This window comes from Zalophus californianus, chromosome 9, assembly GCF_009762305.2.
Source record: "Zalophus californianus isolate mZalCal1 chromosome 9, mZalCal1.pri.v2, whole genome shotgun sequence".
In the NCBI taxonomy this organism is placed as follows: Eukaryota; Metazoa; Chordata; class Mammalia; order Carnivora; family Otariidae; genus Zalophus; species Zalophus californianus.
This window is the reverse complement of record NC_045603.1, coordinates 72,324,889-72,348,459: the sequence shown is the minus strand read 5'-3', so window position 1 is coordinate 72,348,459 and position 23,571 is coordinate 72,324,889. Positions and strand designations below refer to the sequence as shown.

The window sequence follows — 23,571 nt, the reverse complement described above, 5'->3', positions numbered from 1 at the left end:
GTTACAACCATAGGTTTACATAAAAGGCTCTGAGGATATTGGTGAAGACACAAGTAATTTATTCAAAGGAGTAGGTCACGACTGAGATATTTGAAATTGAAGGGTGTATGAAACTGAGCTGGTAGAAAGGCTGGGCAGGATATGACAGGCAGAAAGAGAGTGTGCCCGTGGTCTGGGGTGAGGGAAGCGTGGCGGGTGAGGAGATCGGTGTCTGAAGATGAACGTGGAACGACTGGCAGAGGCATGAAGTCAAGCACTTGAGCACAACACTGAGCAGTGTGTGCTTTTATAACAGAAGTCAGTTCAAATTCATTAAAGGTGTTTATAAAAACTCTAGTGTCATGACCAAATCTGCCATTTATAACAATAACACTGTGCTGTGGAGGATGACTGTCAGGGCAAAAGCTTCCTCCAGGGAGATTGTGTTGGCGGCCATGATAGTCAGATGAGACATGGTGGGCACCCAGCAATGGAACCAGAGGGGAGGGTGGATCTGAGAGATGGGGAGGAGATAGATTTGACAGGACTTTCTGACGACTGAATATCAGGGATGGAATTACTTGTTGTTTGGTAAAATTCCTAATTCTTTTAAAGCCCAATTTGTGTGTGTGTGTGCCTTTTTTTTTTTTTTAAGATTTTATTTATTTACTTGAGAGAGAGAGAGCACACATGAGAGGGGGGAGGGTCAGAGGGAGAAACAGTCTCCCCGCTGAGCAGGGAGCCCGATGCGGGACTCAATCCCGGGACTCCGGGATCATGACCTGAGCTGAAGGCAGTCGCTTAACCAACTGAGCCACCCAGGTGCCCGTGTGTGTCCTTTTTAAATGAAATTTTCCTAAATCTACCACTGTCTGTCATCATATTGGTATTTTATGTTTCTGAGAAGTATACTCAGTACAGGAATATACGTTTTTTTTTCAAGGAGAGGGCTTTCTTCAGTCATCTTTTTGTTTTTTTTAAAATCCCCTGGTAGGTTGAACTAAAATAGCTCCTCGATTAATATATTTTGAATTGAATCATGATGTGCTATTCAGAGTTGTCAGGCACCTTTTAAGGTATAAGTTAACAGACATAATTTTCCTTGAAAATATTATTACAACTTTTTTTTTTAACTTTGTAGATTGTAAAAGACAAAACAAAATGGAACCATTTTGATTATCCTTTAAGGTGTCAGCCTTAATCTTTTGAGGGTGGATTTGAGTTTTTAAGATAAGCAGAAAACATTCAGAACCAAATCTGTTAATTAATAAATTAATACTCTCTCAGTTCAAAAGCAAATTTTGAATATAATATTTCTTTTCCTCTGTTGTTCTTAGATTGACCCTGAAGCAATATTGATAGTCAATAATCTTTAGATATTTGAAATGATGCATTTAAATGATAAATGATGTTTTTTATAATGATGCTTAGATGTATTAAATGAGTACCCTTGAAAACAACTTTATAACTTTAGGATTATTTTTCTTGTGTGGAAACACTTATTAATTGACACATTTATAAACATATCAGTATGTAAATACATTTCTTTATTGTTAACCATCTACTTTATTCTATTCTACCATACTGTATTACCATACCACACCATGCTATCCTATATTGCACCATACTGTGCCTTACTATCTCTTACCATTCTGTATATCAATGAGTAACTGTAGTATCAGTACCCCAGTAGTTTTGAGGCTGATTATGATTCTGGTTTGAACGTGTTGAGGTAGGTGCTTATAATATCTAAATTCATGTATTAACTAGATCATATTCAGATATTCTTAATTGTAACAAAGGTGCATATTATAACAAAGTTATATAATTCAGTATCCAATTCAGGGTCACATATCACATATGGTATGTCTCTTAAGTTTCTTTCAATCTAGTACTTTTCAATTTCTTCTCTTTTTTATAACAATAAGTTACTGGAGTGATTGACTCTGTGGCTTTGATAAAATAATAATAAAGGCACAGTTATTTTAATAAAATATCATTTCATTGTGTTTTTCTTTACTTTTATCAGTTCTGGAGGAAATAATGTAAAATTGTTTAAGAAGGGGCTTGTGCAAATTGGGAAGTGTATAGAGGAAGTTGATTGTGAGTATAAAACCACATCCAGAAGATCAATCAGAGAAACTGAATTTGTTTAATCTGGAGATGACTTAGTATGATATGAAAATTGTAATACAGCCCATTCATTTGTAGTTAATAACAATAAAACTAAACAACTTGGAGGAATTAAAATGTGTCAGGCATTATTCAGAGTGCTTTATGTATATAAACTTTTTAAAATTCTCACAGCAACCCATAAGGCAGATATTGCTTTGTGTGTGTGTGTCATTTTACAGATGGTAAAACTGAGGCATTGAGATGTAGAGATTTTAAGGTCACAACTTATATAATGGAGCCAGATTTTCAAACTATGCAGCCTGACTTCAGAGTAGGCACTTTAAATATACATTTGTGCAACAAACATATATTGAACAACTGTTATATCTAAAGCACTATGCTTGAAACTCTTGGTGATCTGGAGATGATTAGGCTATGGATCCTGCCCTCAAAAAGTTGGCAGTGCAGTACATACATTTTAAAGGACTGTTACATGGAAAGGAAGTTATATCTACTATGGACAGTAGAAAGTCAAGTGATATAATAAAGACCAGAGATGAAATTTATGGTAATGTTCATTTGGTCTTAATGTAAGAAGGATGTTTATTGAGACTCATTACATGTGCTGAAGTTTTCACTACTCAGCAGGCCTGCTCTTAGTGGTTATGTCTGCTTGGGATGCAATGGGCAGTTTCAGAAATTAACATGGGCTTGGTGACTGAAAATAAGACACAGAGAATTTAGGTGACTTGCCCAAGGTCATAGAGCTGTAGTGAATGTCTGAGCCAGTTTGAATACATTTTAAATCAAAGACTGACAGCTTTGTAATAGACACATAGATCAGTGGAACAGAATAGAGAGCCCAGAAATGGACCCTCAACTCTATGGTCAACTCATCTTTGACAAAGCAGGAAAGAATGTCCAATGGAAAAAAGACAGTCTCTTCAACAAATGGTGTTGGGAAAATTGGACAGCCACATGCAGAAGAGTGAAACTGGACCATTTCCTTACACCACACACAAAAATAGACTCCAGATGGTTGAAAGACTTAAATGTGAGACAGGAGTCCATCAAAATCCTAAAGGAGAACACAGGCAGCAACCTCTTCGACCTCAGCCATAGCAACTTCTTCCTAGAAACATCGCCAAAGGCAAGGGAAGCAAGGGCAAAAATGAACTATTGGGATTTCATCAAGATAAAAAGCTTTTGCACAGCAAAAGAAACAGTCCACAAAACCAAAAGACAACCAACAGAATGGGAGAAAATATTTGCAAATGACATATCAGATAAAGGGCTAGTATCCAAAATCTCTAAAGAACTTATCAAACTCAACACACAAAGAACAAATAATCCAATCAAGAAATGGGCGGAAGACATGAACAGACATTTTTCCAAAGAAGACATCCAAATGGCCAACAGACACATGAAAAAGTGCTCAACATCGCTCGGCATCAGGGAAATCCAAATCAAAACCTCAATGAGATACCACTTCACACCAGTCAGAATGGCTAAAATTAACAAGTCAGGAAACGACAGATGTTGGCAGGGATGCAGAGAAAGGGGAACCCTCCTACACTGTTGGTGGGAATGCAGGCTGGGGCAGCCACTCTGGAAAACAGGATGGAGGTTCCTCAAACAGTTGAAAATAGAGCTACCATATGATCTAGCAATTGCACTATTGAGTTTTTACCCCAAAGATACAAATGTAGGGATCCGAAGGGGTACGTGCACCCCAATGTTTAGAGCAGCAATGTCCACAATAGCCAAACTGTGGAAAAAGCCAAGATGTCCATCAACAGATGAATGGATAAAGAAGAGGTGGTATATATACACAATGGAATATTATGCAGCCATCAAAAGGAATGAGAGCTTGCCATTTGCAATGACGTGGATGGAACTGGAGGGTGTTATGCTGAGTGAAATAAGTCAATCAGAGAAAGACATGTATCATATGACTGATATGAGGAATTCTTAATCTCAGGAAACAAACTGAGGGTTGATAGAGTGGTAGGGGGTGGGAGGGAGGGGGTGGCTGGGTGATAGACACTGGGGAGGGTATGTGCTATGGTGAGCGCTGTGAATTGTGCAAGACTGTTGAATCACAAATCTGTACCTCTGAAACAAATAATGCAATATATGTTAAGAAAAAAAAAAGAAGAAGATATCAGGAGGGGAAGAATGAAGGGGAGTAAATCGGAGGGGGAGAGGAACCATGAGAGACGATGGACCCTGAAAAACAAACTGAGGGTTCGAGAGGGGAGGCGGGTGGGGGGTGGGTTAGCCTGGTGATGAGTATTAAAGAGGGCACGTTCTGCGTGGAGCACTGGGTGTTATGCGCAATCAATGAATCATGGAACACTACATCAAAAACTAATAATAATGTATGGTGATTAACATAACAATAACAAATTTAAAGAAGGAAAAAAAAAATGAGGCCTGAAAGCTCCGGGAGGGTGGTGATCCATCCAGCCTTTGTTATTCATTGTGGAATTCCCAACCTGTAGCAACACCTCTGGGATATAGGTAGCCTTCAAGTTTTTTTTTTGTTGGGTAGATGAAAAGCTATATATGCAGCCAGTTTATAGTTCATGTTAATACAAATGTTTGAAGTGAAAGATGATAAATAATTGTTTATTAATCATTATTTCTATGTCACAGGTTTTGGAGACCTCATTCATTCATAATAATTGTTTTATATATTCTATTCTATAACCAATATTTTTTGACTTCCTGTTTTTCCAGGTTTTAGGATAGTTTTGTTACCGGGTAGCTTAATGAGGAATATGTTTCCTTTAAATAACTTTATACAAATAGACAGCCTTAGAGCACTTTTAACAAAACTACATACTCTTTACCATCATAATGCTGAAACTAAAATCTTTTTTTCTTTTCACTGTTGATCCAGCTGTTCTTTTCTGTCTGCATTTCATATCTGACCTTTTTCTGTTGTAATCCAAATTACTGAGCTTTTCTCAAGTTGTCTATTATTGCATAAAAATCTTTTAACTTCTGTATGAGTACAGCGTATTTGAACAAAAAAGATGTTGTTTGCTACAGAAAATTTCTCCACGGAGTAACTTCATGCTACTTTATTTATTTATTTATTTATTTATTTTTCTCTTTTTTTTATTTAATTAAAGATTTTTTTATTAGCTTCAGAGATAGAATTTGGTGATTCATCAGTTGCAAATAACACCCAGTGTTCATTATATCAAGTGCCTTCCTTAATACCCATCGCCCAATTATCCTTAAATTCAGTAAACGTCCACACTCGCTGTATTTATTTTATATTCAATGGTAAACTGTTTTTATAAATTCCTTAAAGATAGGGTTGTTTCTTTGATAAGGAACTATGCATTAGAAAAAAGTACAACATGTGTATGTATTGTTAGGTTAATTATGATCATTTCTACAAAGTGACAATCTGCTCAGCTTAAATCTTTATGAGAATTTATTTATTATTTATTTATTTAGGCATGCCAGAAGAATCCAGGGAAGATACTGAATATCAACATAAGCTAAATATGGTTAAAAAACAGTGTTTCAAGAATGATATTCATAAACTGGTCCTAGCAGCTTTGAACAGGGTATGTACAATGAAGGTTTTCTGCCTTTATATCATTTACTAGAATATGAAATTTGGGGAAATGGAAGGGCTGTTTTTACTTAAGTTTTCCATCTTCTGTTTACTATGACAGTAGGAAGTTACGTGGGTGGAGACATAAGATGCCAATAGGGGTGTAGGGGGTAAAGAGACGTATCATTCCAGCTAAGGGAAGCGTACTCTTGACTACAGACTTGGACGGGTTCTTTAGATGGCTAGTAACATAAATCCACTCCAGTCTACACAATCAGAAAGAGAGCTAAAGAGCTAGATGTTCAGCTAAGCCTTATGAGTGATGTCAGGAACTATGGCTTCTGTTTTCTTTCTTTTGGCTCCTTGTCTTTCTTTTCTGGTCTGAAAGGTTCATTCCATGAAGACATACAGGGCACGATGTTAAAGTCTTCTTTGATTACATGGGCTTACTTTCATTGCTGTCCTCAGAGATAACCTCTGAAACGGTTCAGCGTGCATGGTTTCTTCCCATTTTTCGTTATTTACATATCTGTGTACATTTGCAATAATATAATGACTATAATTAACAGTCATACTAAGTATGAAAAAAGAGGGGAATTACATTTATATTGTGGAATGCAAAAGGTATTAATGGAATTAAGATGGTTTGAAAGTTTAATGTAAGATGAATTTGTCTTTATGAAAGATGTAAGAGTAAAGATGTAAAGAATGATTAATGTTTTCGTGAAAGGAAGAGAGCAGTCAAGGTAATTAATGGAAATGATTCCTTATGATTTAGTATACTTTGAAAAATGTCATAAATTAGTTAGAATAGCCTGCAGAGAGATCTCCTTTAAAAATTCAGTTTAAACTGAACTTTATAATGTAATTGTCTATGATATATTTGAGTCATTTGTACTGAAACCTTAATATGATTTTTGAGTATAGCAATATAATGGGTTGAATTCAATCCCAGAAATATTTGATGAAAATCAGTAGGTGGAAGGAGCTGTGTTAGGGATTGGGAAAACAAAAATGAACATGTTTTGTTCTATCTCGCATCTCATTTGGGGTAGGGGAATAATAGCTATGCATAAACCACTCATTCTGCATTAGCACTTATGAGCTATACTAGCTTTATGGACAGTGTTCTAGGACTGAAGAGGAGGGAGCAGTTAATTTTATTCATGGTGTGTGTTGGTGAGCCACAAGAGGTACCAAAACAGCCTTAAAGATAACTGCAATTCTGGTTAGCCCATCTTTTCTGAAGTTATTGAATACGAGTGTGATAGAGTGGAAGGAGTCAGGAGTCAAGAGACCCAGCTTTACCTGTAAATACCATGATGCCGAGAAATCACTCAGCTCTCAGGTCTTACTTTCTTTTTGCTAATTAATCCCTGAAGTGGTTGAGAAACCTGCCACTTCCTCCCCCCGCCCCCCCCGCCACCCCATTTCAACAACTGAGTAATGACACAGCATCTCACTAAACAGTGACTGTCATTTGGAGGCAGGGGTTAAGGTCAGGAGGAAACAGAAGTGACTGTTTTATTTTTTAAAATCTCCCCTGTGTAGTTCTCCTAATCCTTCACTACTTTTGAGAAAAAAAATGCTCTAAAAGAGGAATGTATGTATTTCTTTAGCTCTAAAATTCTGTCATTGCATGTCTCACTCTGAATAAATGTTACAAAGCATCAGAGATTTTAGGTCCAAATACTGCAAACAAGTGAAATGAATTCCCTTTAAAAATAAGTCTACTCTTGGAAAACAGAATTCCCAATAAGGTAGAATTTGAGATTCAACTAAGATTACAATGCAAAGACTATGGAAGTATTTATTGAAGTGAATTAATGTTTGGATATATATGAAATTCCAGTAACATTCAGGCTGAAGTTCAAACCTGTTGTTGTTTTTATAGTTGGACTCTTGAAAAAACAATTTGGTTGTTTGCAAAATATTGGGGTTTTATCATCTTTAAAAACTTTGTAGGCATTTCACTGTCTTTTAGTACTGAATGCTTTAGTGGAAAAATCCAAAACCAGCTTGATTTTTTTCCTCACTTTTAAATGAGTGATATTTAAAGTCCCAAAGCCTTCTTTTTCCTGAAGTTCAGATATTTTATTAGAATGTAACCTAGTGTTAGTCCTGGACTGTGGTGTCTTCTCTGTAGCTCTACATTCAACCTTTCTTTTTTTTTTTTCCCCTGGGAAGTTTTTTTTGAATTGCAGTTGACTTAGCTGGTAGCTAGGAAAGAGGCTGGTGTGGTCATTTCCCGCCCCCTGAGCTGACTAGCTAGCTCACTGAAGAAGCCATTTTAATTATTTATTCTCTGAAAAAAACTTGGAAATCTGTGGGACATAGGCAATAAGATGTTTCCAATTAATGTCTGTAGGTGTCCTTCCATTGGCACTTCCAAAAACTTCATTTGGATAACATTGCTAAGTATAAACTAGTAAATTGAATTTAATTTCCTTCTGAACAGCAGTACATTAAATCACTATTTTCAAGATAGAACATTTGATGAAAGAAAAATCCATCATAAGTTTGCATATATCATAAATATGTACATGTAACATGTATAGATATATATTCAAATTTATGAAACTGTCAAATATCATTTACCACTATTTTAAATTATCAATTTATTTGAGCTCCATCATATATAATAATGTGATACTGTCATTCTCTTTTTGCATTGACAAATCACAGGTTTCCTGTTGCAAGTCATTAGTCATCATCCAGCTGCACCTGAAATAGTTCAGAATTAGAGGAGTTTAAGGTAGCAGAACCAGTAGTTGAATAGAAACTTGTTGGAGGGATGGTATTAAGGACAGAGATATATGCTTTGTAAATATCAGTTTAATTTTTAGCATAAAATAAGCCTATGATGCATTTTTTAAAAAGATTTATTTATTTATTTATTTGAGAGGGAGAGGATGGGGCAGAGGCTGAAACCCAAGCAGACTCTGCTCTAAGTGTGGAGCCTGACGTGAGGCTCAATCTCACCACCCTGAGACTGCAACCCAAGCTGAAACCAAGAGTCAGATCCTCAACCGACTGTGCCTCCCAGTCGCCCCAAGCCTATGATCACATTTTGAGGTTAGGACTGGCTACATGATTTGTGGGGTCCAAAGAAAAATGAAAATGAAGGACTCCTTGTTTAAAAATTATTAAGAATTTCAAGACAGTGGCAGCAGAGCATTTTACCAACTGTGGGGCCCTTCTAAGCACAGAGACCTATGAGAGTGCACAGGTGCACACCCATGAAGCTGGCCCTGCCTAGGAAGTAGATGTGGTGGTACTATTAATCAAACCGAAAGTTCAGAAAAGAAAACCTACAATCTAACTTTTTCTTTTTTAAGAAGATAATGAACTTTTATTTTTATTTATTTTTAAAAAGATTTTTATTTATTTATTTATTTATTTATTTATTTATTTATTAATCAGAGAGACAGAGAATGCGCGCACACGCAGTGGGAGAAGCTAGCTCCCCGCTGAGCAGGGAGTCTGATGTGTCTCTCGATCCCAGGACCCTGGAATCAGAACCGGAGTTGAAGGCAGACACTTAACCTACTGACCCATCCAGGCAACCCGATAATAAACTTTTAGCTTTGAACATCTGAGTTTAAGATACTGGTGTTGAGCAAAGAGTAATGGGAGCTTAGCTAGAGCTTAAGAGAGTTTAAACTTGGGCTTTGAGTTATCTGCTTAAGGGTTTCTGTGTCTCAGTATTTTTCATCAATAACATAGGGCTAATGTTTCTACATTATAGAGTTGTTGTAAGGATTAAATGAGTTAATACATATAAATGCTTAAGGGAATGTCTGGCACATAGCAAATGCTACGTAGATTTTAGCATTATTGTGGTTGTTACTATTGCTGTTACGGTGACATGAACTGCATTTGTGTACAAAGTCCCATCCATGAATAGAAGGGTTTTAAGAAAAGAACTTTGGACAAAATTTGACATTGAAAGAAGAGATTGTAAAGGAGATGGGCAAATGAATGGCTTTAAAGTTTGAGAATAATTAGGGCCGTATCATGTCATGGATATCAAAGGAGGAAAAAACAGCAGTTCAATTGTTGAAGGACTTTTTTCTTTGAGTGGTTAGGACAGCAGTCTGATTATATGAAATTAAAGGGTGGTGAGAATATAGAGGTAGTGGGTATAGATGTTTCTATTAATGAGTTTAGAAATGGAGGAGAAGTGGTAGCTTGATGGAAGGGAAGACCAATTAAGGGACACTCTCTCTCCCAGTTAGAAATTTTTCATCTCTGAGGAGGGTGTTTAGCCCAAGGCCTGAACTGTGTGTGGCCATCACTCAGGGCTTACTGCAGGGACAGTGAGTCCTCTCATTTCATCCTCATAACGACCCTGCTTTATTAGGGTCAGTGGGAGGTGAGGAAGCTGAGAAGACATGTGCCATCCCTCTAGCTTCACTTTGAACCACTTTGAATTTCTTTTATTTTTTGAATACCTTCTGAGTAAATACCACTTCTGAGTAAATGTTATTTCACTCAGTTTTAGTAAGAACTAAAATGGAGCTATTAGGTTTTAAAGTGGGAATAAGAGGCAGAATTTAAACCTAAATTTAACTGGCTCCAAGTTACTCCCCAGGGAGTTGGTAAGACGAAAATAAAGACAGGAAAAAGTGTAAAGGGAGGCGAGGATAAGGTGTGTGCTGTTGAAATGATAGATGAAATGATGTCCAAGCTGAGCAATTAGGGCGTGGAGGAGAAAGGCACAGAATGAAAACCCTGTACAAAAAACTCCACACCCTATACAAAAAAAAAAAAAAAAAGATGCTGAATGAGGACAATTGAGAGGCATTGGAGGATGAGATTGGAAAGAATGAAAGTCTGTTCGTTGACAGTATGGAAGTGAAAAAGGTTGGAGGGTAGATGATTTTAGTGAAGAAGCTACAACAGAGCTTGAGGTCTGACTTGAAGCTCTCAGCTCCGTGGTGTCCCCATGGTGGTGTCCATCAGAGATTTGGAGTAGAGATACCATGGAGCTAGTGTCTGTGAAAGCAGAAGTGCTGTGAAGGATAGCATTGTAAGTTTTGAAAAAAATCTATTAGGTGGGCATTCACATCATGGCAGAAGTTTGTAAAGCATTGTGGAAAAGCTTTATAAAAAAGCCTAACCATCCCATGTAAGAGTTAGCTACACGGCACAGATGTCGAAAGAGGAAAGGTGTGATTGTGGTTGTCCATGGTTGGAAGGTGTGTTGACTGTTTCTCCTCAATCAATGAGTAGGATAGCCTGTGGGGGGGTGGGGTGGGGTGGGGGAGAAATGTCCTCTATTAGAATACCTGTAAATAATGTCAAATCATCTAGAGGAGTTGATATTAAGAAGTTGGAAGAGGTAGCAATGAACTTCCTGGACTCTTTTTTTTTGGATCCTGAGCTTTTACAGGGACACATTTATATTCAAGTCCTAGACCTGACACATATTAGCTTTGTGACTTGAGCTCTTCTTGTTTCTGCATCTGTAAAATTTGGTGAACCTATTACATAGGCTCTTGGGGGGTAATAAATGAGATTTGGCACATGAAACACTTAATGAGTAAATTCTCAATTAGTATCTTCTATGGTGAGATTCAGCATTGCATTTTTCTGGTTAAGTATGTAGGCAGTGGGATTGAACATCCCCAATTTGGTCTCATCTCAGCAATGTACAATCTGTGTGACTTTAGGAATACTGAACCCTTTTAACCCTCAGTGAACTCATTTTATAACGGGAATGATACTGGTATGGATTTAAGATTCTTGTGAAAAGAAAATGCATGTAAAGTAGTTAGTACAGAATAGACACTCAGTAAGCATTAAAATGGTAGCTCTTATCCTTAATAATAACTAAAAACTAATTAGTAATACAAGGCAAAAATCAAGGAAAATAATCTTTATTTAGACTACCTAGTTTATATTTTATTAGTTTGTTGCTGCCTTTAACTAAGGTAAGTATTAAGAACTCATTTTAAATAGCAAATATTAATTGTCCTTTTGATTTTAGTTCATTGGAAATCCTGGGATTCAGAAATGTGGGTTGAAAGTAATTTCTTCTATAGCACATTCTCCTGATGCGTTAGAAGTATTATCCTTGGAAGGTGCTATTGATTCAGTGCTTCACACACTGCAGATGTATCCGGATGACCAAGGTTGGTACAATTTGAATTTAGGATTTAGGATGATTTTTATAGGCCTTTAGCTGTTGGTGGATGTCTTTAATTTTTTTCTTCAGTTTTCAGATTTAAAACAATTTTATTATTTTTTTCCTGTATTTTTTTAGAAATTCAATGTCTGGGGTTAAGTCTTATAGGATGCTTGATTACAAAGAAGAATTTATGCATAAGAACTGGGCATCTGCTGGCAAAAATTCTGGTTTCCAGTTTACAACGATTTAAGGATATGGCCGAAGTACAGATTAACGTATGTGCATTGTCTTGAAGGGAGTTTGGGATCTTATGAAGATTTCTCTTTCAGAGCAGTTGGTACAATTCCCACCTTGCATTAATGGGGATATTCTAGTTAATTGAAAACCATTTATCATTTTGTAGTATTTTAATTATAGAAGGTGAAGAGAATTGGATTGAATCGCTAAAGATCCTGTGTTTCGTTATTAAATCTCTAAAATCAGCATGTTTATTTGCCATTTGTCTTTTTCATGAAAGAGCAGAGAATATGCTAAAGAAATTCCAGCCAGCTGAGCTTTATTTGCTTGATTTTAGATAAATAGAAGTTATAATTATTCCGAAGTTTGTCTTTCTCAGTGTTTTATTGTGGGCTACTTACCTCTAGTAATTTTTCTCCTTGATTTTTTTTCTTGAAGTGAAATGTTTTAAACATTTTTCATCAAGCAAAATTTCACATGTGATATATAATAACTGTTCCTTATAAGGAATGAAAGATTGGCTTAGAGGAGATTAAGAAATAAATTTGCTCAGATCTTTTTTTCTATCATGTATTTATTTATTTTTATTGAAGTATAATTAACATGTAAAATCCTATTAATTCCAGGTATACAACATGGTGATTTGTTATTTTTATATATTATAAAATGATCTCCATCTTAAATCTAGTTACCATCTGTTATCATACAAAGTTATTACAAAATTATTGACTTTATTCCCTATGCTCTACATAATATCCCCATGACTTATTTATTTTATAACTGGAAGTTTGTCCCCCTTAATCCCCTTCACCTATTTTGCCTCCCCCTCAACCCCTTCCCACTCTGATAACCAACAGTTTGTTCCTTGTATCTTTGAGTCTGTTTCTGTTTTGCATTTTTTTTTGTTCATTTGTTTTGTTTTTCAGATTCCAAATATAAGTGAAATCATATGGTATTTGTCTTTCTCTGTTTGATTTGTTCCACTTAGCATAATATCCTCTAGGTTTTGTGCCATTTGTGTTGTTGCAAATGGCAAGATTTCATTCCTTTAATGGTTGAGTAATACCCAGTTTTGTGTGTGTGTGTGTGTGTGTGTTTGTGTGTGTGTGTATCACATCTTCTTTATCCATTCATCTATCAATGGACACTTACGAGGTTTCCATATCTTGGCTATTGAAAATAATGCAGCAATGAATATCTTTTTGATACAATCATAAATGGGATTGATTTCTTAATTACTCTTCCTGATAGCTCATGATTAGTTGTACAGACATAAAACCAATTTTGTACATTAATTCTGTGTCCTGCAACTTTACTGAATTCATTTAATAGTTCAAATAGTTTTTTGGTGGTGTCTTTAGGGTTTTCTACTTATAATATCAATCATCTGCAAATAGTGACAGTTTAACTTCTTCCTTTTCAACTTGGATGCCTTTTATTTCTTTTTCTTGCCTAATTGCTGTGACTGGGTCTTTTAAAAGTGGTGAAAGTGGGCATCCTTTCCTGTTCCTGATCTTAGAGGAAGAGCTTTCAGCTTTTCACCATTGACTATGATGTTAGCTGTGGGTTTGTCATATATGGCTTTTATTATATTGAGGTAGATTCCTTTAGATATAGGTTTAGATATAGGTTCTTACATCTACTTTGCTGACAGTTTTTGTTTTTTTTTCTAATGTTAGCAAAACAAGTAGTCTCTTTAAGAGTTTTCTGCTTTGGTTGTGTTTTTTTTTTTTTTTTTTTAGTAATGGAGTTTGAACTTTCATAAATCACACACAATGAGTATTTTCATAAATGGCAGTTGACCAGGAGTAAAAATGTCTAGGCTCTATCCTCTGTACAGATGTTATTAGTAAATGGGATAATGTATGTAAAGATTTTAATTATAAAGTGCTGAACACACACATACTTATATTAAAAACAACAGTGTGTTTTATAAATCTGCATTTTATAATGTGCCTTAGCCTAGGATGATTAAAGCCAAGCCAGAATTGATTAAAAATAATCCTAGAGAAAGGAAATAAATTTGCACAGGTATAGAGCTCTTAGTTTACTCAGTATTAATTCATACAGGTATAAATTTTAGGATCTCTATAGTAGAGGTTGTGAACTGTTGACCAGTGGGCTGAATTTGGCCTGCCAACATATTTTATTTGGCCAGTTCAGTGTTTCTAAGTTTTTATTTTGAATTATGTGCCTTCTACACATTTGCATTACTTGCTTTGCTGGTGTATTCACTTGAATTTGCAGGGACCTCTAGTCTAGTGGTAGGTGGACCACATGTTCTCAGACCTGCACAAACTAAGACTACTTTTCTTACCAACTGTTAGTATATATTTGTAGAAATTCAGCATCTTAAAAGCTCAAAATAGTAATTGTATTATTTAGACAATGTCATTAATATATTCAAAATAAAAATTTTAAAGTTCAATTGATGTTTTCGAGCTCACCGAAGCTAAATAATAGTAAACTCAAAAGTTCGTTATTTCCTTAGAATATCTCAGGAGTGGAGAGCCCAGACAACTCTTAGGAATATGCTTGAGGTGGTTCTAAAAAGTAATGGTGTGACTGATTAGTTCTTTATAAATAATTTGCTATAAGGATGTAAACCTCAGAGTGCCTTTAGAGCTTTTCTCAAATATACTCAACATGAATGAAATCTAGGAGCTCACTTTTGTCTCCTTGGTGTTGAAATTTCAGAAGAAAGCCACACACACACACACACACACACACACACACACACACACACACACACACACACAGCACAGAAGAAAGGGGAAATACTGGGCTATCTAGAGAAACTAATCTGCAATCTTGTAATAAAAAATACACTTTACTAACTGGTTTGAGTGTGTAACCCTGCTGATTCAGCTACTCTAATATTAATTAATATCTGGCTTTCATCCTGTAAGTATGGCTTCAGACAGGAATCTTTAAAAGCCAACTTTTAATGCGTTAGGTGTTTTTTCTGCTTTGCTAGACTATGGTTTGTTACCCGGCATTTTATTCTCTATGTGCCTGCTATATTTCTTAGTAATGAGAGAGCAAGGTGTGTTTATAGGATTATTTCAAGGTTTACAGCTTTTAAGTACAAACCCAATAAATACATCTACTTAGTTAAGTATCATATACAAACTCTCTGTTTTATATTATTTATTTATTCTTTTGGCCTAGGCTTGCTTATGTTATTTTTGTCACACTTTCAGGGATTTCAGACAATCTTGACAATACTGGAATTGTCAGTGTCTTTTTCCAAGTTGCTGGTGCATCATTCCTTTGACTCTGTGATATTCCATCAGATGTCTTCTAGTATCATGGAACAAAAGGATCAACAGGTACAGTGTTTTTTACCTATATGCTAGCTGTTATGTATTTAGCTAACTCTAATCCTCATTTCCATTCTTTTTAGTTTCTAAACCTTTGTTGCAAGTGCTTTGCAAAATTAGCTATGGATGATGAGTTAAAAAGTGTGCTGCTAGAGAGAGCATGCGATCAGAATAACAGTATCATGGTTGAATGCTTGCTTCTGTTGGGAGCGGATGCCAATGGAACAAAGGAGGCAACGTCTTTAATTTGTCAGGTAAATATTCAAGGCCTGACTTTTGTATTTCCTCTGTTCTTTGACTCTACCATTGTACAGCTCTTCCTTACATCCTATTATTCTTTACTACAGAATTTACCAGTTAATTGCACAATTGCTTGTGATTTGTGGTAGGAGTTTAGGTTCACAGAATTTCAGAGGCAGTAGGGTCCTTGAAGTATATCTAGTTGAATCCTTCATTTTACTTGTTTACCTACCTTGTATGTTGATAAATAACTTTTCAAATGTGTCTCTTACTATGCATCTCTCTACAAATTGTTCTCCAGGCACACTCTACACAGCATATGGTTTTGTTTTGATCATCTTTCAACCATTTTCTCTCTGTTTTCAGAAAATTCTCTCCTCAGGGCTACTGCGTGTGGCCGTGTAGGCAGTATACCGCACACTTTTGGGGATGCTGTTCACATTGCCACCCCTGCCATTGGCCACCCCAGTGATCGTGTAGCATGGTGGGCCTGCCTTCCTTCCCTCTCTTCCCTCATGCACTGAGCAAACACATCTATCTAATTGTTCTCCTTTTCCTTCAAAATCTAACCCAAATTCTCCTTCCCCAATAAAGCTCTCCCTGCCCCCGTGACCTCCATACAACATATTTACTTCTGTAAGTCCATGACAATTTATGTACACCTTTTTATATTTTGTGAGTTATATGAAAGTAGAAATGTACAATGTTCATCTGTGTATCATCTAGAATAGCTAACTCATGGCTTTACATACAGTATGCATTTAGTCAGTATTTATTGAAGTGCATTATGTGTTTTTTCAAGTTTGCCGTTGTATAAATTTTAGAGTTTATAATAGCATTCAGGTAGCACCATGTGTATTTTCTAGAAATATAGTAATATTTCTAACAAAGGAATTATGTAGTGATTTAATAGACATTATTAAATAACCAACAGGATACTATATTTTCCAATAATTTACTTTAAAGTCTTACTTTATTTAATTTTCCACTTGCCTATGGATTCAATTCGTCAACTGTAAACTAAGTTAGTACTCATTAGCACTCTACATAAAAAGAAACTGAACCTGTAAGTTATTTTCATGCATAATTAATTTGTACATTAAGACCAAATAAATAACCATATTACTTAAATTTAGTCAAATTTCATTTGCAAATTCCACCTTAAAAATAGTTGCTTCTCTATTATTAAAGATAATTAAATTATTTCCCTCAATAATGTAATACACTTTTATTGTGTCTCTTTTGTGTGATCTGCAGATCATTGCTTAATGTTACTGGGATATGGCAAAGAACTGAAAAGAAACTTCGCCTTCACATTTTTTGTTAGGGAAATAACACCTAAAAGCACTTGAGTGCAATAATTTTACATTCCCACCGGAAATGCTTCTGACTCTTCTCTCAATTTATCCAAATCTTTCTCTACCAGCTTTTTATTTTATTCTTCTTCACACATTCTTTGGACTTGATGCACTTATTTATATCTTTTTAAACAAAATCAGATCTTTACATCTATGGGTACATTAAATTTAAAGAATTTATCTAAGTTGCCAGAGAGTATTTGCATCCAAAAAATGATAAATATTGATTAAATTTTGTGGATAGATTGAACATACATTATTTTATACTAGTGCAAAATAAGGTAGTCAATACTATTTGTATACCAATGCTGTATAATTAAGGTCTATTCAGAGCAAAGATAGATAATCTTGTTAGGCTTTCTGAAGAGAATTTAATGATGCAATATACATGATTCCAATAGAAGAATATAGAAGGTTGATCCTGGGCATGAAAATGCATAAAGAGAGATCCAAAGATGAAAATCATCAAATCATGGTGGGAAGAGCCACTAGGATGAAGTCTGAATAAAAGTAATAATAAACACTGTTGTGGTGTTCATTACCCCCTGGGCACTGCTCTGAGTCCTTTATACAATTTAACTCTTACAACAACCTTAGGAATGGGTTCTAGTATTATTTCCATTTTACAGGTAAGGAATTGAGGCACAAAAAGGTTAAGTAACTTGCCTAAGGACACTCTCCTTGTAGATAATGGAAAATCTGCCTCCCAAGTGCCTGCTTTACTCTCTTGTCTACACCACAGATGCATGCTAGGGATGGTGGCAGTAAGGGAAGGAGGGGGAGTTGTTCATTCTCAAAGGCTAGTGTGAAATATTTGGCTTTAATTGTAGGCTGCATTATTTATAAATTTGAAGATGAGAGAGAAGATTGCAAAGGATCGTAAATTATACTTTTGATAATCTTTGATTATATTCTGAATGATCTCCATTATTATTTAAATGTGAAACTGTAGTTCTGAGCAGTATTTTTTCTTCTCATGGAGTTGAAATTACATTCATACTTTTTTGTGTCTGATATACTTTTTTTTAAAAGATTATTTATTTATTTATTTGACAGAGACAGCAAAAGCAGGAACACAAGCAGGGGAAGTGGGAGAGGGAGAAGCAGGCTTCCCTCGATCAGGGAGCCCGATGTAGGGCTCGATCCCAGGACCCCGGGATCGTGACCTGAGCGGAAGGCAGACGCTTAACGACTGAGCCACCCAGGCGCCCCTGATATACTTTCTTATCTATCTCTGTCTTCATGGCACTGTATACCTAAAGTCAGCTTGGATCTTTTGGGCCCTCAAGAAGAATACACTATAAAAATGCTTGAGCAACTTCTAGGTGGACAGCACAGTGCTAGATAAGTAGTCAAGAATATACAAGGGGTTTCCTATTTCAGGATGGTTTATTTCTAGGTGTGTATTGGGAGAGGAGAGAGGATAAAACATAAATCCTCTTAATATAAGGTAGGCAGTAAGATGTAAATTTTGCTGGGCTACAGAGAAGGCATTTGTGATTGAGTTTTCTGGCCCCTCTGCCCCTCCCTCCTCCCTCAATCCCTCTTTTTTTCATCCCATCCCTCGTTTTAAATTTCTTGTGGACTCTTAAAGAGGATTTTAGTAATTTATTAGTTAAATCAAATATATTTTCCAGGTATTTTTTTTTAAAGATTTTATTTATTTATTTGTCAGAGAGAGAGAGAGAGAGAGCATGAGCAGGGGGAGCAGCAGGCAGAGGGAGAAGCAGGCTCCCCACCGAGCAGGGAGCCCGATGTGGGGCTCGATCCCAGGACCCTGGGATCATGACCTGAGCGGAAGGCAAATGCCTAACTGACTGAGCCACCCAGGTGCCCCTATATATTTCCTAGGTATTATACTAGGCTACAGAGGTACAAATTGAATTATAATAGCATCCAAGCCTTTCATTCTAGTTTTAAAACAGATAGGCATGTTTGGTTTAGTGTGCTAAGTGCTATGTTAAACAAAAGTGATGGGGGCCTGAAGGAGGAAGAATGTGTGTTGGGAGCTTGGTAGCAAGGACTTACTGTGCAAGAGATTATAAAGCTGTTCCTTCAAGAATGAACATCTTTTTGCTAGATGAAGAGCAGAGTTAGTCATTTAGGGCACTAGAAATAGTATAAATGAAAATAATGAGATTTAAAAAATTGCATGTTGTGTTTGGGAAATGTCTTGGAGCAGAGGGGTTTAGAAGATTTTTAAACAGAACAGTGACTTGATCACATCTAAAGTAGAAGGGTACTGTGGTGGCTCTGAGGAGAATGGGTTGAAGGTGGGTAACCTGGAGACTGGTGGGCGTTAGGTTGGTCATCGAAACACAGAATGCTCCCCTCAACTCCTTTGAACATACTTAAATTCTAGAGAATTCAGGAATTTCCCCCAGTGTCCTTCCCCTGATCTGGTACCTTGGATCTTAGGGGCTTCTTTTCTTTTTTTTCTTTTCCTTTCTTTTCCTTTCCTTTCCTTTCCTTTTCCTTTCTTTTCTTTTCCTTTATTTTTTCTTTTCTTTTCTTTTCTTTTCTTTTTTTAATCCTTAATTTTGGCTGGGGAAAGGAGCACAGGCTTTGGAGTGAGAAGATTTGACTTCAAATCCAAGTCTCTTGTTGACTACCTCTAAGGGTTTGGACAAATCATTTATCTTTTCTAAATATTCATCTATAAAATGGGGATAATAGTTTTTATGGCTAGGATTTTTAATAAGAATTAGAGATCAAGTGTATACAGACTTTAGTACAGTACCTGACATGTAATATGTCTATTACCTATTACTTTGATCTTCTAGTTGATAGAGCATCATATTCCTTCACCTTTCAGAAGCTTTTCCTGCACAGGCCAGTAGGCTACAGGTTGCTGTCTTCTCTCTGCTTACTACAGTCACTGTAGGTTTTATAGCACCAAGCATGCTGACCTACCTGGAGCATGTGCTCTGAAAATGGTATTCAGGGGAAGGTAGAAAACTTAGAGACAAGAAATTTCTTTGTGGCAATTCAGATTCTTGTCCTGGAAACCAGAGATCAGAGATGACTGTCCTTTGCCTATGGCATTAACAAGTTTTGTCATGTTCATATTCTCATTTAATTATTCTCTGTCATGAGGGAAGGCAGGGCAGTAGCCTTTACTGTGTATGGTGCTAGTTTTTCCAGCTTCAAGGAGTAAACAGAAGCCCAGAAGGTATAAGCAATATGTATAATTGGTAGAGCCTTGTGTCTTCTGACTTCATGTGTTATGAACTTTTTCTCCTTATCATGTTCCCTTTCTCATGGTCACTGACTCTCACGTGGCAGATTATTGGGCTAATGCTACGCTGATATTGGTGACACGAATCTTTTATTTTCCTAATCTATTTCAAGGATGAGTTTTGCCTTATTTTGTTTCTATCTAAATTTAAGGGTGTAGAGAAAAATCACACTGGGGCGCCTGGGTGGCTCAGTCGTTAAGCGTCTGCCTTCGGCTCAGGTCATGATCCCAGGGTCCTGGGATCGAGCCCCGCATTGGGCTCCCTGCTCCGCGGGAAGTCTGCTTCTCCCTCTCCCACTCCCCCTGCTTGTGTTCCCTCTCTCTCTGTGTCTCTCTCTAAAATCTTAAAAAAAAAAAAAAAATCACACCAAATTCAATTTACAGTCTACCAAAAGGAAGAAATGGGCTTTTAATATGTTCACCTTCCTTTTTTGTTTACTAGGTATGTGAGAAAGCCAGTAGTCCCAAATTGGTGGAACTGTTACTGAATGGTGGTTCCCGTGAACAAGATGTCCGGAAAGCATTGACGATAAGCATTGGAAAAGGTGACAGCCAGATCATCAGCTTACTCTTAAGGAGGCTTGCCCTGGATGTGGCCAATAATAGCATTTGCCTTGGAGGATTCTGTATAGGAAAAATTGAACCTTCATGGCTTGGTCCTTTATTTCCGGATAAGACATCTAATTTAAGAAAAGAAACAAGTAAGTATTAGCAGGAAGATTTTGTCCAAGTCTTGTTTTTATTAATATTTTTTTGTCACTAATCTTTTCATTAGGTTTATTTCAGTTTGGTACAACTAAAGCCAAAAATATTGTGAAAGTTTGGATATTGGGTTTTTTTGGTCATGAAATGCTTGAGAGTGATATTATATTTAATTCTTAATGACCTAGCAAATACGCATTTTATAAAGATAGAGCCAAACAGTGGAATTTTTCTGAGCAGTTGCTTTTTAAAAAAATATATTTTATTTTATTATTTTTTTTTAAAGATTTTATTTATTTATTTGAGAGAGAAAGAGAGCATGAGTTGGGGGAGAGGCAAATGGAGAGGGAGAGGCAGACTCCCCACCGAGCAGGGAGCCTGGTGTGGGCCTCGATCCCCGGACCCTGGGATCATGACCTGAAGTGAAGGCAGACACTTAAACGACTAAGCCACCCAGGTGTCCCAAATATATTTTATTTTTTATTATAAAAGTAATCCATGATCATTTTAAGAATAGGAAAACACAAAAACTGAGGAAGAAAATAATAGTAACTATTTTATCCCTCATAGGTAACCAATGTAGATTTTCTTACTAGACTTTTTATATGCTTACATATATATATGCATTAAAATGTATATGCAGAAACATACACATATATACTTTGCATTTTCATTTAACATGTTTAGTTTTAAGTCTCTTAATATTTGAATTAAGGACGTATTTTCTTTATATTTTCAACGTGAGCTCCCTGCTTTCCCTCTGATGACTTACTCCTATGCCCACTTCCTTCCCCACAGTGATCATATTCCACGACTCTTCACCTTAAGAACTCTCTAGTTAATAACATGTTTGCTTTACTGTCATTTTTCTGACGCATTGACCTGGGAAACCCTATTCCTGTTCACTCCAACAGTGTGCTTCTTTCTTTCCCTTCACTCTAGGGTAGCTGAATGCTGCTGGAGTATTCATCTATGCCTATTGGTGCCTCTACAAATTCCAGGTCTCCAACATTTTGGTGGGCCCTAAAAGATTCAGTCAGGCCGAATTTCCCTAAGTTTCTTAAAGGCGTCTTATACTCTTATTTCCAGGCTATTCCCAGTGTTACTCTAGCTACCTGATTCACTTACCTTCTCTCTCACTTGTCTGTCTCTTCATTCTTTTTGCTTCAGCTCCATCTCACTTTTTATAAGAAAACATTCCTGCTCATGCGAAGTTTGGGTGGAAGATCCTCCTACATGCTCTGTAGATACTTGTTTCTTACCTGTACCAGCACTTATCACATTATATAATTGTATTTTTTCTTCTCATTATCTACCTTTTGATACATTACATGTATCTCAAAGTCAATGTCAATTTTTTTCCATTGTTGTAACTTTAACATCTACGCTAGTACTTTGCACATATTAGGTGCTCATTAAATATTTATAATATTGGCAAAAATAAAAATTTGGTAATAAATTATGTTGATAAGCATATGTGGAAATAGGCATTTCACACATTATTCATATGAATTTAAATTATCCTCTTTTGAGGTCAATCTGGTAATATCCATTAATATTTTAAATGCACATCCATACTTTTTTGCCCAGCTATATACTGATAGAAATCCATGATAAAGGCATTCTTAATGTACACAAGAAGTCATGTACAAGGATGCACATTAATATATTGTTTATAATAGCAAGAAATTATGGGGGGAAATCCCAAGTATTCTTCAAAAGAAACTATTTGAATCAATCATGGTACATTCATTCAATAGACTGCTTTGTAATCACTGGGGGAAAAACATCTAGCAAATCCAAATGTTCAGATGTAGAGTGCATTATTAAGTTAAAAAAATGAATAAAAAAGCAAAGAACGACATTTTTAGTATACTGATGTTTGCAAAAACAGTCGAGATATGGTAGTCATAAATGTTTGAATATGAAAAGACTATGTCAGAACGAAAAACTCCAGAAATTTGTCCCCTGGTTGCCTCTGGGGACCTTGGAAACTAATGAAATATGATTAGATCCCATTTTCCATCACTTCAAGCAGTCTCCTGCCAACAACCTGCTTACTTGAATCTCTGAGTTCTGATGGAGACAGATTGTAGGCCCCCTGCAGAGGGATGAAGGGAGATTTACCATCCACTGTATTCCCTTTGTTCTGCATGATTTTTTTTTACCTTTGATAAGTCTCACCTAATTAAAAAAATACAATAATGTCATTTGATTCATTGGAGAGCATGGCCATAATTATATTGGCAGCTCATCTGAGTAAACATTTTGGATTCATAGCTTTAAAACATTTTGGATTCATAGCTTTAAAACATTTTTCAGATACTACTTGACTGACTCACATACACATGTATTTGAAGAAATTGCCAAGCTATATGTAGCATAATGAGGAATTTGCAAACTTATTTCTTCATAATAGAACATAATATAAAATATAATAAAATAGAAGGATATTAACTTTCAAATTCCACCAAATTTCCCAGTAGGATGAATCACTTAGCAAATAGTTTATAAACAATAATATAATTTATTGAGCATTTTCTATGTTCTAAGTATTGTGCTAAACATTTTACGTGAATCAGTTCCTTTATTTTTTAATTTATTTTATTTTTTTTATTTTATATATTTTTTAAAGATTTTATTTATTTATTTGAGACAGAGGCAGGGAT

General features: G+C 36.0%; 1 protein-coding gene across 5 annotated transcripts in view; it reads left to right on the top strand.

Moving 5' to 3' along the window:
• The window catches only part of LRRK2 (leucine rich repeat kinase 2), a 142,144-nt gene that overhangs the window by 30,982 nt on the left and 87,591 nt on the right, over window positions 1–23,571 (top strand). For all 5 annotated transcript variants that reach the window (XM_027592219.2, XM_027592218.2, XM_027592217.2 and 2 more), the window contains 6 exons: window positions 5,569–5,681; window positions 11,664–11,808; window positions 11,940–12,079; window positions 15,245–15,373; window positions 15,448–15,618; window positions 20,643–20,901. In XM_027592219.2, coding sequence (XP_027448020.1) covers window positions 5,569–5,681; window positions 11,664–11,808; window positions 11,940–12,079; window positions 15,245–15,373; window positions 15,448–15,618; window positions 20,643–20,901 — 957 coding nt within the window. The remainder of the gene's footprint in view (window positions 1–5,568; window positions 5,682–11,663; window positions 11,809–11,939; window positions 12,080–15,244; window positions 15,374–15,447; window positions 15,619–20,642; window positions 20,902–23,571) is intronic.